Source organism: Chiloscyllium plagiosum, chromosome 30 (genome assembly GCF_004010195.1).
Source record: "Chiloscyllium plagiosum isolate BGI_BamShark_2017 chromosome 30, ASM401019v2, whole genome shotgun sequence".
In the NCBI taxonomy this organism is placed as follows: Eukaryota; Metazoa; Chordata; class Chondrichthyes; order Orectolobiformes; family Hemiscylliidae; genus Chiloscyllium; species Chiloscyllium plagiosum.
The window spans coordinates 43,495,272-43,512,900 of NC_057739.1; the positions used below are offsets into that span (position 1 = coordinate 43,495,272).

A 17,629-nucleotide genomic window follows, 5' to 3' on the forward strand; every position below is an offset into this window, starting at 1 on the left:
GGGTATTACAAATATCGGGAGGCAAGAGCACATGGACAGATTTGAACATAGTCAAAGAGATGTACAGCACAGAAACAGACCCTTCGGTCCAACTCGCCCAAGCTAACCAGATATGCCAACGCAATCTAATCCCACCTGCCAGCACCCAGCCCATATCCCTCCAAACCCTTCCTATTCATAATACCCATCCAAATGCCTCTTAAAAAATGTTGCAATTGTACCAGCCTCCACCACTTTCTCTGGCAGCTCATTCTATACGCTCACCACACTCTACATGAAAAAGTTGCCCCTCAGGTCTCTTTGATATCTTTCCCCTCTCACCCTAAACCTATGCCGTCTAGTTCTGGACTGCCCCATCCCAGGCAAAAGGGAGGAGATGTCTATTTATCCTATCCATGCCCCTCATAATTTCTAAACCTCTATAAGGTCACCCCTCAGCCTCTGATGCTCCAGGGAAAACAGCCCCAGCCTGTTCAGTCTCTCCCGATAGCTCAAACTCTCCAACCCTGGCAACATCCTTGTAAATCTTTTCTGAACCCTTTCAAGTTTCACAACATCTTTCTGATAGGAAGGAGACCAGAATTGCATGCAATATTCCAACAGTGGCCTAACCAATGCCCTGTACAGCCGCAAGATGACCTCCCCAACTCCTGTACTCAATATTCTGATCAATAAAGGAAAGCATACCAAACGCCTTCTTCACTATCCTATCTACCTGCGACTCCACTTTCAAGGAGCTATGAACCTGCACTCCAACACTCCCTGGGACCTTACCATTAAGTGTATAAGTCCTGCTAGGATTTGCTTTCCCAAAATGCTGCACCTGACATTTTTCTGAATTATACTCCATCCGCCACTTAAATGAGAATTTACAATTTGAAGCTCGGTGGAACCATGAGTCGACGGGGCCAGCAAGTTAGCAAATGAGAGAGAGAGATTTGGAAGAACTGAAGATCACAGAGATTGGAGGCTGTGAGGGGGAGCACTGGAATCGGTAAGAATGGTAATGACAGCATGAATGAGCTTTCACTGCCACTAACTTGTTCTTCTTGAATCAATTATCCATGGCTTGAAGTCACCGTCTACCTAAGTAAGATAAAAGCTTGATTGCGGTGGGATGAGACTGCCACTGTTTCCCTAAGGAAGTGATTCATTGCCTTTCAATTGGACGAAGCTGAGTAGGGAGGGCATGAAGAGAAGGAATGAGCTGAAAAATGAATTAGCATTGGTTGATGATTCCTTGGTTGTGGTTTATTCTCTCCTGTCCCTATGTCAAAGTGTATTTTGATGGATGTTCCTGAGCACCTCAGCTTTTAAATAACAGTAAGTTCCTTTGGGATCGTTGGCATTACGCTTGTTCTCCAATTCCAAGAGTTGAGGTTTCCTGAACAGCCTTAATAATGTGAACTATCTGCATCTCGTTGTATGGTATCTGTCAAATCCATGAAATCACTGCAACACTTCAGAAAACAGGGTTGAACATCATTTAGTGAGCTACACTGGAGATGGGCAAGACACCTTCAGGGCTGTCAGATAACAAGAACTGTCGATACGGAGACAGTCTCCCCAGGTGGAGGACCTAGACATCACTGTTGCTGTACAAGATGGATATCAGAATCAATGTCTTTATTTGGAATGGCTGGGATTCTCTCTCCCAAAGAGCTGCAGGTGCTCAGACAGTAAGGATATTAAGATTGACATTGATTATTGCGTTCAAGGAGAAATGAAGTGATATGAAGTGAAAAACACTCAAGCAGGTTAGGTATTAGCTCCAAAAAGAATAATATTAAGTTAATATTTCAGACCAATGACCTTACAAAACTATGGGGATGTAAATCCATCTCAAGTCAATTAGTACAGTTATGAAATTAGACACCAATACGTCCCTCTGGAATAGGCTTATTCACAAAACTCAGCACTATATGTCTGCTCTATAGTGACCAAGCTACACTCCCAAAAAAATGCCCTTCACCTGTGTACCTTAGCAAAATATTCAACTTTCCATGAACAGGGAATAATCCAGGATGGTCAAACTAGGGTTTAGAGCCAGAGAGGTGAAAAGTGTGTTGCTGGAAAAGCACAGCAGGTCAGGCAGCATCCGAAGAGCAGGAGAGTCGACGTTTTGGGCATAAGCCCTTCATCCTGCTACTCGAACGATGCCTGGCCTGCTGTGATTTCCCAGTGCAACACTTTTCAACTCTGATCTCCAGCATTTCCAGTCCTTAGTTTCTCCTTTAGAGACATGGAGATGTACAGCACGGAAACAGACCCTTCAGCCCAGCTCATCCATGCCGACAAGATATCCTAAATTAATCTAGTCCCATTTGCCAGCATTTGGCCCATATCCCTCTAAACCCTTCCTAATCATTTACCCATCCAGGTGCCTTTTAAATGTTGTAATTGTACCAGCCTCCACCACTTCCTCTGACAGCTCTTTGCATACACGTACCACCCTCTGTGTGAAAGAATTGCCCCTTAGATCCCTTTTAAATCTTTCGCCTCTCACCCTGAACCTACGCCTTCTAGTTTTGGAGTTCCCTACCCCGGGGAAAAGACCATGTCTATTTACCTAATCCATGCCCTTCATGATTTTTATATACCTCTAAGTTTTAGCCACAATCAGTTTGAGTGGTGGGGCAGATTCAGGAATTCTCTCTCTTTGGGCAATATTTATCCTTCAATCAATGTTACACAACAGTGCCATTATTTGGTCATTTATTTCACTCGCTGTCTGTGGGAAGTTCCTGTCCTATTTTTCCCACAAACAGCACTGAATTACAATACAATTGGCTAAGAGGCAATTTGAACTGGTGGCAGACCAAAGGTGGGACAGTATTTGTTTTATATTTCGTACACTTACTTGTGGTGGCGGTGGGACCAGTTGGAGGCTGACCTTTGCCGTAAGGAGTTGACTGCGCGGTAATCGCCGACGGTGGAAAGGAGGGCAGCCTGGTGACAGGAGCATGTTTTAACTCTTTGGCCTGAAGACCTTCATAATCCAAGCGGAGCGAAGTAGACTTAAGACTCGACTCTTCCAACTCTCCATAACATTTTGGTGATATAAAGGCTGACCTGGACAGATTAGCTGCAGGGGACAAATAAATGGACAACACACAGGTTACGCCCCCAACAGCAAATAACAAGGGTACATTTTCTTTAAGGAACTGTACAGACTGATTTGAAAGTACAGACCCACCAGCAAGCTGCGGTACATGCAATGGGCAGTCCAATGTGAGCACTGCCATTGCAGTACAGCAAGATTATTCTTGTGTAGGAACTTGTCACCCATTTCTTTCTTCCTCTACTTCACATTAGGCGCTGTCAATATTTTATCACAAACTGTAATCTCAGGTCACAACAGAGGGTTTGGCGAAATTAAAGTAGACAAGGGAGTAACTGGACATTAATCAGGAGACGCCTATTGAGTAAACACAACTTATTTACCTATACAGTGTATTCAAACAGAACGGGTACCCAATGAACACAGTCCGTCAATTTCTCAGCAACAAACCCAAACAAGCAGACAAAACACATCCAGAAACCCTAGCCACTCTCCCCTACATCAAAGACATCTTGGAAATGACTACCAGACTACTGAGACCCCTTGGCATCATGGTAGCCCATAAACCCACCAACACACTAAAACAGCAGCTAATGAACTTGAAAGACCCAGTACAGACAACAGGCAAAACTAATGTCATTTACAATATACCATGCAAGGAATGTAACAAATTCCACATTGGATAAACAGGCAGAAAACTAGCCACCAGGATACATGAACACCAACTAGCCACAAAACCACATGACCCTCTCTCACTAGTATCCTCACATACGGATATGGAAAGATACCACTTTGACTGGGACAACACATCCATCCTAGGACAAGCCAAACAGAGACACACACAAGAATTCCTAGAAGCATGACATTCCAACCGGAAATCTATCAACAAACACATCGAGGTAGACAACATCTACCACCCCCCTGAGAAAAAGAACAGGAAATGACATCACCAACCCAAAGAAACCCAAGCATATAAATAGAAAGCAGGAATCATCAGCAGTGCTTCGCCCAGAGGCTCACTGAAGATGTTACCTAGTAAGTTGACAAAACGTCTGGAAATGAACCTTCCAGCTCAGTGAGCAAACCTACACCCACAACTTATTTGAGCCCAAAATGAGCAGTGCCCTGAAGTTGGTGTCATTGGTATAAATCCAACTGGTTAAAGATTGTCACTTTTTAGGACACAAGACCACAGGAACTGCAGAAGGTCATTCAGCCCCTCGAGCCTGTTCCACCATTCAATCAGATCATGGCTGATCTGTGACCTAACTCCATATGCCTTTGACCCACATACCTTAAATTTTGGTTACACAAAGGTGTCATCTGTCTCAATTTAAAATTAACAGCTGATCCAGCATTTACTGCTGTTTGTGGAAGAGAGTTTCAAATCTCTCCCACCCTGGCCCTAATTTTCAAACAATGCCAACTAGTTCTAGAATTCTCAACCAGTGAAAATAGTTTATCCTTACCCTATCTTTTCCTGTTAATGACTTGAAGATTTGATTAGATAAGCCTTTAACCTTCTAAATTCTCCAGAAAACGGCCAGTTTGTATAATCTTTCTCATGACTTAACCCTGATGTCCAGATATGATTCTTGTAAGCCTTTGTTGCACTCCCTCCAAGGCCAATATATCCTTCCTGAGGTACAGTGCGAAGATCTGCTCACAGTACTCCCAGTGAGGTCGAACCTGGGTTTTGTACAAATGCAACCTAACTCCACTCCTTAAGGCCAGCATTCAATTCATTCCCTTGATTATTTTCAGCAGCTGTTTGTGACATTTTAAACACCTGTGCACCCTAAGTCTCCTTGGACATCCATCATTTGACCTTTGCAGCACGTAGGAAGTGTCCAGATTTATCCTTTATCAGTCCAAAACGGGTAACCACACATTTTTGTCAACATACCAGAATCAGTGCTGGGCCCACTGCTGCTTGTCATTTATATGAACGACATGGACGAGAATTTAGGAAGCATGGCTATTAATTTTATGGATGACACCAAAATTGGTCATATAGTCGATAGTGAAGAATGTTATCTAAGATGCCAAAGGGATCTGGATCAATTGGGTCAATGAGTGAGGAGTGACAGATGTAGTTAATTTTAATAAATGTGAGATGTTGCATGTTGGTAAGACAAGCAAGGGCAGGACTTACACAGATAATGGTACAGCACTGGATAGTGTTGCCGAACAGAGACACCTTGGGGTTCAGGTACACAGTTCTTTGAAAGTTGCATTACAGGTAGACAGGATAGTAAAGGCAGCATTTGAGATGCTTGCCTTCGTTGCTCAGATCATTGTATTCAGGAGTTGGGACATCATGTTGCGGTTGTACAGAACTTTGGTGAGGCCGCATTTTGGAGTACTGCATACAATTCTGGTTGAGCTGCTACAGGAAGGATTCTATTAAACTGGAGAGAGTGCACAGAAGATTTAAAAGGATATTACCAAGACTGGAGGGTTTGAGTTATAAGGAGAGGTTGGATAAGCTGGGACATTTTTTCACTGGAGTTTAGAAGGTTGAGGAGTGACCTTGCATAGTTTTATAAAATCATGACGGGTATAGATAAGGTGAATAGCAAAGGTCTTTTCCATTGAACTGGGAGTTCAAAAATGAACAGCATAATTTTAAGATGCCAGGAGAAAGATTTAAAAGGGACCTGAAGGGCAACTCTTTCATGCAGAGGATAACTTGTATGTGGAATGAACTGCCAGAGGAAGCGGGAAATGCAGGTACAGTTACAACATTTAAAAGACATTTGGACAGGAACATGAACAGAAATGCCAAGTGCAGGCAAACAGGACTAATTTAGTTTGGGAAATTTGGTCGGCATGGACGAGTTGTGCTGAATAGTCTGTTTCCAAGCCGTATGACTCTCTAAGTGACTTGTATACACATATGAGGGGGCGTGGGAACAGCTTTAATTCGCATTTCTCAATTGTGATGGTCAGCATCAATACAGAATTCTCTTTAACTACACTGGGTTATCAGAGGTAAATGAATCCCTTCCCAATTCCCTTACAGAGATACAACCAGCCACTGCAGCCACCCAATTTCTCCTGCCACCTCCCAAAGGGATTTTCTTATTACCTGGTGCAGTGGATCTCACAGGTGGAGTCTGTCTTTTGGAAAGGAAGTTCCGTAGCTGGGATTGTTTCACTGGAGATAGTTTACCTGAAGGTCAAGGAAAAAAAAATTGACATACGTTTAAAAAAAGACACTTCATGTTATCAAGTCATCGGAACGACCAGAGTCTGAATTCTCGCCTTCAGAGAAACAAATTGGAAAGATGTTAGACAGTCCTCTGAGCTTGCCTCACCACTCAGTATTATAGCTGACGATCTGCCCCAAAATGACAAAACAAATTCACTTACAGGGGACAGCCATTTGGTCCATTGCACCTATGCTGGCTCTTTGAAAATTTTATCAAATTAGTCCCACTACCCTGCTCTTCCCTGCATCCGTTTTTCTCATGAAGTAGGGATTCAAATCACTTTTGAAAATTACACTTGAATGTACTTCCACCACCCCTTCACACACACAGCACTGTGGATGACAACTCAGGAAAAGGAAATTTCATCAATCATTTGGCAATTTTATCGAAAATCTGTCTCCTCTGGCTACGGCCCTTCTACTGAATAGAAACAGTTTCTACTTATTTAGTCTGGCCAATCTCCTCAAAATTTTGAAGCTTGTTCAATTTAATCTCCCTATAATCACTTATAAACCATTCAAGTCATTCCACTTAAATTACTTCATTCTTGGTACCATTCTGGAAACTCTCCTTTCCACCACCTCCAACAGCTTGACAACCTTCCAAAAGAGTAGTTTCCAGAATTGGACACAATTCTCCAATATTAGCTGGTTAATTAACCAGGGACGTATAAAGCACTGCTATAGAAACTTCTTTGTTTGTATGTTCCTCTGCATCTATTTAGAAAAGTCAAGAATTCCGTGTGCCTTTGAAATGGCCTGTTCTGAGACCTTCAAAGATTTATATCTGTGCGGCCTGGGAAACAGCAACTAGAAAAACAAGCTCTAGCCAAGTCGAGGGTAGAGATCAGACAGCATCATTTAAGGTGCAGGATGTTCCTTTCAGGTACTGGCCAACATTCAATCCTCTACTTCCAACACAGTGACAAATACATCATAAACTCATCTGTACTCTCCACAGATGCTGACTGCCCCCTCAAGTATTTTCTGTTCTTTGTTTTGCTGTTTGAAACTGCTGTATCCACTCACTGAATGTGCGCGTTTTAAATTCACATTTCAGAATAAACTAATGGCACGAGGGCTTTGAATTCTTGACAAGAGGTAAGGAATGGGGACCTAAGTGCAATCCCAAAATCAGAAGAGAATTTGAGCCAAGAGGTGTGCACTCAGGTTTAGTTCAAGTTAGCCATCAGGAAAAACAAGAGTGCGATACACAGACCCAATCCCTTGGCCACCCAACCACCCGACAACTGGAGGAAGAATACCTCATCTTCTCCTTGGGACCCTCCAACCACATGGCATTAATGGCAATTTTACCAGTTTCCTCATCTCCCCTCCGCCCACCATATCCCAGATCCAACCCTCCAACTCAGCACTACTTTCTTGAACTGCCCATCCTCCTTCTCATCTCTCCGCTCCGACCCATCACCAGCAAGTTAGAAACAATCTTCCTTAAATTCATGCAGATCCTGCTGAATCAATCCATGTGGCTATTAATTCAAGTGTGAATAATTGTTTCTTGATGTTCCCCCACCACTGACTGATCTATAACTGATCTTTACAACCCTATAATATATTTGCAGCTCTCCAATTTCCAAACATGGGGAAATTAGCAGACCATGATGATTAACACAGTTAAACACATTGCTTTCAAAGTCAGAACCTTTTTTTCCCCCCAGAGTCGAAATGTCTAATACTAGGGGATATGCATTTCAGGTGAAAGGGGGAAAGTTCAGAGGAGATGAGAGGGATAAGTCTTTTACACAGAGAGTGACAGGAGTGTGGAACACACTGCAGGGGTGGTGGGGGTGGCAGATACGATAAGGATATTTAAGGGGCTTTTAGATAAACACGTGGGCACGGAAGGAATGGAGGGATATGGACCAAGGGCAGGCAGAAGGGATTAGTTTAATTTGGCGTCATGTTCAGCATGGACCGAAAGGCCCGTTTCTGTGCTGTACTGTTCTATGTTCTAACGGTCATACCAAACAAATGACCCTTTCCCCATGAATCAAACATGAAACAGTGAAGTTTTACCTGGAGCAGCTGAAGTCCCTTTTGGTGTTCCATCCAGGGTAGTCTTCACCAGGACATTGCGCAGCATCTCTAACTCAGTATCCCAGCTGTAGAAAAGAAATCAGACCCAAAATGGCATGTAGTAAGCTGATATGGGGATAACTTAGGGTGTTTTGGAGCTAGTGTTGACTAAATTGGCCCAAACAGTGACCATTAAACATTTTAGCCTTCTGCATTTGACTAGCGTCTTATCAAAGGTTCGAGTGTAAGTTTGTGGTTACTTTTTGCAACATCTAAAATACTGCTAGATAAGATTTGCCCTTCCAAGGCTGCCTACAGAGGAATATCACAGGACTCACGATGACTGTGGCAACTGTCAGGTAACAAACATTTAATGAAGATCAAACGAAGCACATTAATTCAAAATGTAAGGGGCAACGAAGCAAGCTTCATTGGAAGGTCAAAATCTATCGAACTCTACAGCCGAGAGAGCTGGGTCTGTGCCAGGACACCACCAGTTTCCTCTGAATCAGCACTGCACCTACAAAAATAAACCTAAAATCCATCTCCTGCTCTGATTCAATTTGTTTTATTACCTAAGGACATGTAGGCATTTGCGCAAGATAAATTGCTAGCATTTATACAACTTGTGTAGGGGGCTAATAAAAATGGTATTTTAAAAACACAGCAATTCTGATACAGTATAAGGTCAACACTTGGCAGACTGCTCAACTAATACTGCACAGCAAGTAAAAATAACGGAAGGTCCAATTTTCAGATGCAAGCGAAAAACTTTTGCTTTCATCCTATGCTACTTGCTTCATCTGGTCAGTAAGTCTCACCAGATAAATATATAGCACACTCTGGACAACACAAACTTCAGAAACATACCAGGGACCTGGAAGATGGGTGGGCAAGTTTTTAAAAAAACTCAGTCATAGAGTCATAGAGATGTACAGCACAGAAACAGATCCTTCAGTCCAACCTGTCCATGCTGACCAGATATCCCAACCCAATCTAGTCCCACCTGCCAGCACCCGGCCCATATCCCTCCAAACCCTTCCTATTCATATACACATCCAAATGCCTCTTAAATGTTGTAATTGTACCAGCCTCCACCACATCCTCTGGCAGCTCCTTAGGTCTCTTTTATATTTTTCCCCTCTTACCCTAAGACTTATGCCCTCTAGTTCTGGACTCACCTAACCCAGGGAAAAGACTTTGTCTGTTTATCCTATTCATACCCCTCTTAGTTTTGTAAACCTCTATAAGGTCAACCCCTCAGCCTCTGACGGTCCAGGGAAAACAGCCCCTCAGCCTCTCCCTATAGCTCAAACCCTCCAACCCTGGCAACATCTTTGTAAATCTTTTCTGAACTCTTTCAAGTTTCTGTACAGCTCAACATGACCTCCCAACTCCTGTACTCAATACTCTGACCAATAAAGGAAAGCATACCAAATGCCTTCTTCACTACCCTATCTACCTACGGCTCCACTTTCAAAGAGCTATGAACCTGCACTCCAAGGTCTCTTTGTTCAGCAACACTCCCTAGGACCTTACCATTAAGTGTAGTGTTTGTAAAGCACGATTCATACCTCAGTAATGGTTCAGAGATTTTTTTACTGCTCATTATGAACTATCCACTGCTGTACTGTCAGGAATGAAAGTGTCCATTTGAACACAGGAAGCTCCCACAAAGAGCAAATTTTTGGGATGTTAGCGGACAGATAAATATCAGCCATGGAACTGGGAAAATCCCCCTGCTCCTTCTCTAATGGAGTGCCTTGGAATCTTTTGTGCCCAGAGAGAACAGACAGGGCTGAAGTATAAACTCTCATCCAACAGTTGGCACCTCCAACAGAGCAGAACTCCATCAGTACTGGCACTCAAGGCGCTCACCTGTCTGCACGGAGGTCCCACTTTTGCAGTCCTCTCAGTCTGGGCCAAGTAGGCGAACCTACTGCACAGGATCTGATGTTTGATTAGGTACAGAGACTGTTGTAGCTAATGCGCTGAGTAGGATGCGTAAAACCTACCAACGATCACTGAGCAGACACTTTTCATTGGGCACACACCACTTGGAGGTCTGGTTATAAATACGGAGATTCTGCAGGCTGTCAATCAGTTCATTAATCTTCTTATCCTGCTGGGTAATGATCTCATGATGACTCGCCAAAGCGTTGAACAACACTTCCCTCTCTGGTAGAAGTAGGTGTCTGGAATGAAACAGTAGAGTCTTTGTAACTAAAATCAAGTGAAGATAAAACACTCCACTTCTCTTCACATGACAGACATATGTAAGCTAAAATCATAGCTGTTTGTTCAACTTCAGACACTCCACACGTGGCGTGCTGTTCCATCTTCCTTACATTAAAAGGATACAGAGGCACAGCAAAAGGTGCGAGAGAGACCCACACATACTGGGCGAGAATTAAGGGTTGATCATTACCAAGAAAGACTGAACAGGCTACAGCACTTTTCTCCAGAAAAAGATGCATAAGATAAAGATGTGTCGTGTTACAGATAAAGTACTAGCATGGATAGAGGATTGGTTGACGAACAGGAAGCAGGGAGTGGAGGTAAATGAGTGCTATTCTGGTGGGCAATCTGAAACTAGTGGTGTGCTTCAGGGATCAGTGTTGGGACCGCAATTATCCGCAATTTATATGGATGCTTTGGAGTTGGGGACGGTGTGTAGTGTGTCAAAGTTTGCAGATGACACTAAGATGAGTGGCAGAGCAAAGTGTGCAGAGGACTGTGAAACTTTGCAGAGGAACATAGATACATTGAGTGAGTGGGCAAAGGTCTGGCAGATGGAATACAACATTAATAAATGTGAAGTCATCTATTTTGGAAGGAGTAACAGTAAAAAGGATTATGACTTGAATGGTAAGAAGTTACAGCAGGCTGCTGGGCAGAGGGACCTGAGTGTCCTTGTGCATGAATCACAGAGGGTTGGTCTGCAGGTACAACAGGTAATTAGGAAGGCAAATGGAACTTTGTCCTTGCTAAAAGGATTGAGTTTAAAAGCTGAGAGCTTATATTGCAGCTGTGTAGGGTGCTGGTGGGGCCACACCTGGATTACTGTCTACAGTTTTGGTCTCCTTACTTGAGAAAGGATGTACTGGCACTGGAGGGGGTGCAGAGATTGATTCTGGAGTCGAGGGGGTTGGCTTATGAGGAGAGACTCAGTAGACTGGGATTACATTCATTTGGAGTTTAGAAGAATGTTTTTACAGATGAATAAAGTTATTAAGGTAACAGATAAGATAGACAGAGAGGATGTTTCCATTGGCAGGTGAAACTAGGACAGAAGGGCATAGTCTCAAAATTTAGGACAGAACTGAGAAGGAACTTCTTCACCCAGAGGGTTGTGAATCTATGGAATTCCCTGCCTAGGGAAGTAGTTGACGTGACTTCAGTAAACGTTTTCAAAGTTAAGATGGATGTCTTTTGAACTGTAAAGGAATTAAGAGTGATGATGAGAGGGTGGATCAATGGAGCGGAGTCCACAAAAAGATCAGCCATGATCTTACTGAATGGGAGAGCAGGCTCGAAGGGCCAGACGGTCTACTCCTGCTCCTCGTTCTTATGTTCTGGTGATGGTCACCTGATAGAGATCTAGAAGGTGGGAGGAAGGTTTAGAGTCGAGATAACTTTTTCACTTGCTGGGAAGACCACAGGAAAGAAAGGAAGAGAATACACTGACAGGATAAAACGAGGCCTGGAAAGAAGTAAGCATTGAACACCAGCACCTGACAGGCTGAGTGTCCTGTTTCTCCTTATACCTCCAAATAATACCATACACAAGTACTTTCGTAGCCCCGGTTCTAATGAAACATTCTTGGCCTGAAACATTAACTCTGGTTCTCTCTAAAAATGCTGCCTGACCTGATGAATATTTCTAGTGTATCCTATTTTTACTTCAGATCTCTAGCATCCACTGCAATATTGCTTGTGTAGTTTCACATTCACTTCAGTGGCTAAAGGGGGAACCTGCAGCTAAAAGCAGAACACTGCGGGGTTAGATATCCACACCTATGCCGACAGAATCCTGTGTATAATGGCACTGGGATAATCTGCCGCATGCCAGCGATCACTCTAATAACGCGTTGCTGTTTTACAGTGATGTTGGTTGAGGGTTGAGAACTCCCTTGCTTTTTTTTCAAACTAGAGGCTGTGGGAACATTTAACTCGGTTTGACTCCACTTTGTTAAGACGACACTGCTAAAGGCGCATTTCTCCCTTCAGTCTCGGTATCTGTGCTGCAGTTACTGGAATGCAGACCTGAATCCAAACGAGCTCATTGTGCACTGAGCCATGACTGACACTGTGTTCTAAATCCCCAAAGGCACATCTCCAAACTCTGCACTGAGAACCACTCACTTGTGTTTCTTGTTCTTTTCCTGGTATTGCTCCCATTCCATATCCAACACATCATTCACATCCTGCACGGCAAACCTCACGTACTGATGCAGTTGGCGAATTTCCTGCAAAACAAAAGCAACTCACCATTATTTACTTGCCTTACCCTGAACAAGTAAATACACTGCGCAATAATAAATTGAAAAGAAACAACAGAAATTGCTGGAGAAACTCAGCAGGTCTGGCAGCATCTGTGGAAAGAGAAAGCAGCTACAGTGATCTTTCTTCAAAACTAAAATGGAAAAGAACCAACAACTGCACAACTTTGACAAAAGAGCAAGTTCTCTTCATAATTTGGGAAGGATGCCAAAACTCTGAGGGTCGACCTGGATGGTTTACCAGGTATGGACAGAAATTAGAGAAATGGGATTGTGTCCTTTCACGTAGAGGGGGTTACGGGGAGATTAGGCAGAGTAGTTCTCAATGATGACTAACTTCGAATGATCAGATTTGCAGCAATTATTTCATCTGGTATTCAGATCACACAGGTTTAAAATATGTAGCAAACTAACTAAAGAGGGACTGAGGAGAAATATCTTCATGAAACCTGGAAAGCACCATCTTAAACAAGCTCCATAGAAACTGGTAACTGCAAATGGAGAATGCTTGAACAGTATGTGCAGGTTCATGGGGGGAGAAATGCTAGGTGATTGAATAAATGATGCAGGCATGATGAGCCATGTATTTAGAATAAACCAGGTACATAATGACACCCCCAGAAAAGCAAACACAACAATGGGGTATATTTCTAAAGAGACAGAACTGAAAACCAGAAATATGATCAACACTCATCCGACCACATTACAACACTATGCATAGCGCTGAGCTCCATATTATAAAAGAGATATCAAAACCTGAACAAAAGTGCAAAAAGGGTCATTCCAATTATGAAAGATTGAACTGGCTGGGTTTTTTTTAGTCTGGACAGATTATGGAGAAATGACCTGATAGAGATCTAAAAGATTACAAAGGGGTTTGACGAGGTAGTTTTGAAGAAGATGATTCCACTTGTGGAAACTGGGGTTATAAATATAAAATAGGCAGCAATAAATCCAACAGAGAATTCAAGGAAATGCCTTTACCCAGACAGTGAAGAAAATATGAAATGCTCCAACAATATTTGAGGCAGATAGCTAGTTGCATTTAAGGGAAACTAGGGAACATCATGATGGAACAACACAAAATGAACAAGGTGAAAGGAGGCTTGTGAGCAAATATGCATCAATTGGGTTGCACTGCTTGCTCCTACGTGTATCCTATTTTGGTTCAGGAGCAGCCAGAGTTCAGAAGGGTACAGTTCTCTTACGAGGGGAGAGGAAAAAAAAAAATCAAGGTTTTCCATATAGTTCCGTTGAGGAACTAATCACATCAGAAGTAGCTTCTACACTGTGGACCTTCTAAGCCAAGAGAGTTCGGTACAAATTTTCAAGTTGGGTTTTTTTTTCTATTGTTTAATAAACTCACATTTTTAAAGACCATCTGCAGCCTCACGTGAATATGTTTCAGTGACTCATCACCATATTAACAACTGCAAAAATTCTAGGTATGATCCATCAAGCCAAGTTTCATTCTGGATCAGACTTGCCCACCATCCTGATCAGCTAGGACTGCACACTTCATACCAACTGTGTGCCAATGGGACAAGACAAGGAGAACATGCTATGTGTACATTACTGTGACAAACAGGCCCTGCTGGTGGTGGACAAGAGACCCTGCCACAGTGTATGACAGAGCCAGAGTCTGATGGCAAGAGGTGCGGCTTTGCAATATCACAAGTTACATATTGACTCCAGATCAGGGTATAAGGAGTCGTGGGTGAATTGTTTTGGAGCAGCAAGGTCTGGACAATATCTAGGTTTAGGCTGACAAGTGGCAAGTAACTTCTGTGCCACACAAGTGCCAGACAATAACACTCTCCAATGATAGAGAACCTAACCATCAGCCCTTGACATTTAATAATCCCCTATTATCAATATCCTGGTGGTTTACCATTGACTAGACACAACTGGACTCACTACATAAACACAGTCACTACAAAAGTGGGTCTTAGACCCAGAATCCTGCAAGGAGTTACTGACTTCCTGACTCTCCAAAGTCTGTCCAGCATCTACAAGATGTAATTTAGGAGCATGAATGAATATTCTCCACTTGTAGTGCCAAAAACTTCAAGAAGGTTGACATCACCCAAGACAAAGCAGCCTACATGTCTGGAGAAAGTGAGGACTGCAGATGCTGGAGATCAGAGTCGAGAGTGTGGTGCTGGAAAAGCACAGCAGGTCAGGCAGCGTCTGAGGAGCAGGGGAATCGACATTACGGGCATAAGTCCTTCATGATGGAATGTACTACACGGAGTGAAATATACAATCCAGAAGAGTGTCTTTTGGCCCGACATGCCTGTGCCAACTCTTTGAAGGATTCTTACCATTATTCTCACTCCCAGTGCATTGAAAAATAAAATTAACAAATGAGTTGGGAGAAGATTTGTAGCTCAGGTTGAGGTTCTGGATGTTGGTTTGTTCGCTGAGTGGGAAGGTTTGTTTTCAGAGCAAACAGCCAATGGGGAACTTCAAAGCAGTGTCTACAGGAAAACAACACGTGGGGCCAAATATTCAACTGCAGAAGCAATCATCCCAACACCCACAAACGAAGCTGCATTATAACATTATTGCGACGAGCCACCACGAAACGTCTGAAAACAAACCTTTCAGCTCAGCAAGCAAACCTATATCCATCAAATTAACTAAAGCATTGATAATCAAGCTTAATAAAAGTATAGTCTGCACAGAACATATCTGTACACTTACAAATAAACTATGGGATTGGTAGCACAGGCCTACTGTACATATTTAATAATTGAACAGAAAAGAGTGTAGTGTCAAGAGGGTGTGGAATTGAAAACATGACACCAATATTTAAGAAGGGAGGCTGAAGCTATCCACAAAATATAAACCAGTCACAACTCAACATCAGTGAGAGAAAGATGACAGAATTCCTGCTAATGGAGAAAACAGAAAAACAGTCGGACGAGAAACATGAACATCCAGCACTGGTTTCAAACGGGAAAGGATTGCTTGACCGACATTACATTCTTTGAACAGAGTTGACAAGAATAATGCGTCAATGTAACAGACTGACATTTCCAGGCATCCAATATGGTACCACAATGTGTAAGCTCAGGGACTACAGAGTTTGGTGATCATTGGCAGGATGCATTGCTAGCTAGCTCCAAGACAGAAAGCAGGGACTGGAGCATACAGTGGTGATTCAGAATTGCAGAAAATAGGAAGTTGGGTCCCACAAGAATTAGTGTTGTGGCAAGTGTTCACAATTTCTCTCAACAATCTAGACTTTGCAGTCAGAGACAATTTCGAAACTTGCAGACAACACCTAATTGGGGCGGAGTCAATACTGAAGAGTGCTGGAAATTACAAGAGGATGTTCATAATTGTCAAATGAACTTCAACACAGATCAACGCTGGGCTGTACATTTTGGTCAGAAACACAGAGGTCACAGATAACTTTAAAATAAAAAACAAGAATCTTGTTTTTTTTTTGCAACTGAAGGGAAAGGCCTAATCAACTGTTCACTGAGACCCAACTCCTGCTGTTTGAAAAGGGTGAGGCATGGGGGGCAGACGTTGGTATGTGGAGGGAGAGATGGGAATGTACATCTGACTAAAGGGCTTCCCTCACCCCATTAACACCACCACAAACACCCTCCCCCCCATAACTCCTGGATGCTCTCACCTTTTCACCAGTCACACAAATTCCAAGGTATAAAAATGGGGTTATGTCAGAAAAACCTTTGGTAAAGATGTATTTAAGATGAATGATAGGTAAACACATGAGGGAGAGAAAGGGATATTTAGGTCAATTGAGTTAGGAAAAGAAAAATGCAAGAGAATCCAGTGAAGCTAACACACAAACATGGACTGGCCAGGAGCCTGCCTATTCTCTGCTATGCATTTTAAATAATGCTATGCCAGATCCAGCTTCCTATTACTACTAAATCTGCTCTCTTGGTCCTTTTAAGCACAATTCATAACTTGCTACACTAAGAAAAACATATTCCCTCTGGTCTTTTGTCAAGTTGTGAATGCTCTCTTCCCTGCTACAACTCAATCAGCCCAACTGATGAGAAGAAACTCAGAGTTGTAGGTTGAACTAAAGCAAAGACCAGCAGCAGTTTAGCTCATGGTCAGCTTTACCTCAAAGGGCTCATTATAATCCGATTATCGGAAGTCATCGGCACATATCAGCTACGAACCTTCAGTTGGGCTTCGTTCTTTGGGCTGAGGGGCTTTCGACGCAGGAGCTGAAGGTAATTCTTGTCCATGTTTCGCTCATTATGTGTAGTTGCATCTTCCACAGCAGCAAATCCTTCCAGCATCATCGTCTTCAGAATGCCGATTTCTTCGTGTAGAGTCTAATGGGATGGGGAAGATGCCAAAAAAATACAATCAAACACAACAGCATAAAGGTCAACATCAACTCCGAGAATTCTTCTCATAAACAGATTCCTTTACTACCATATGTCCTCAAGTGGCATTCCACAATAAACAAACAACTGCACATAGGGAATAAGAGGAGCATCAAACTATGCTCTCTCTCCAACCAATCTGAGGAAGGAATTCAGAGTCAGGGTCAGTTCTGAAGCCAGAAGTCTTGTGGACCACTTGATCTAGGACTCCTCTGCAGCACAGCCCCCACCCCCATCTCATTAGGAAGATCAGAGCTTCTGCCCACTCCAAAGTTACTGCCTTCGAAACTGCTCAGCTCAGACTTTGCAGAGTTCCGCTCTGCACTGTATAAAAAGGACAGCATTGGAGGCTGAGGGAGAGGTTTATAAAATCATAGATGAATGCATGAGAGAAAAGGAAGTAGAGAAATATGGTGAAAAGTTGAGTTGTAGT

General features: G+C 42.9%; 1 protein-coding gene across 1 annotated transcript in view; it reads right to left on the bottom strand.

The window, feature by feature from the left end:
• Positions 1-17,629, bottom strand: part of nup214 (nucleoporin 214) — a 115,457-nt gene that overhangs the window by 56,674 nt on the left and 41,154 nt on the right. Inside the window, exons 17-22 of the mRNA XM_043719712.1 lie at positions 16,984-17,142; positions 12,678-12,781; positions 10,328-10,507; positions 8,313-8,398; positions 6,153-6,236; positions 2,861-3,085 (exon numbers count right to left, since the gene is read on the bottom strand). Of these exons, the coding sequence (XP_043575647.1) occupies positions 2,861-3,085; positions 6,153-6,236; positions 8,313-8,398; positions 10,328-10,507; positions 12,678-12,781; positions 16,984-17,142 (838 nt within the window). The remainder of the gene's footprint in view (positions 1-2,860; positions 3,086-6,152; positions 6,237-8,312; positions 8,399-10,327; positions 10,508-12,677; positions 12,782-16,983; positions 17,143-17,629) is intronic.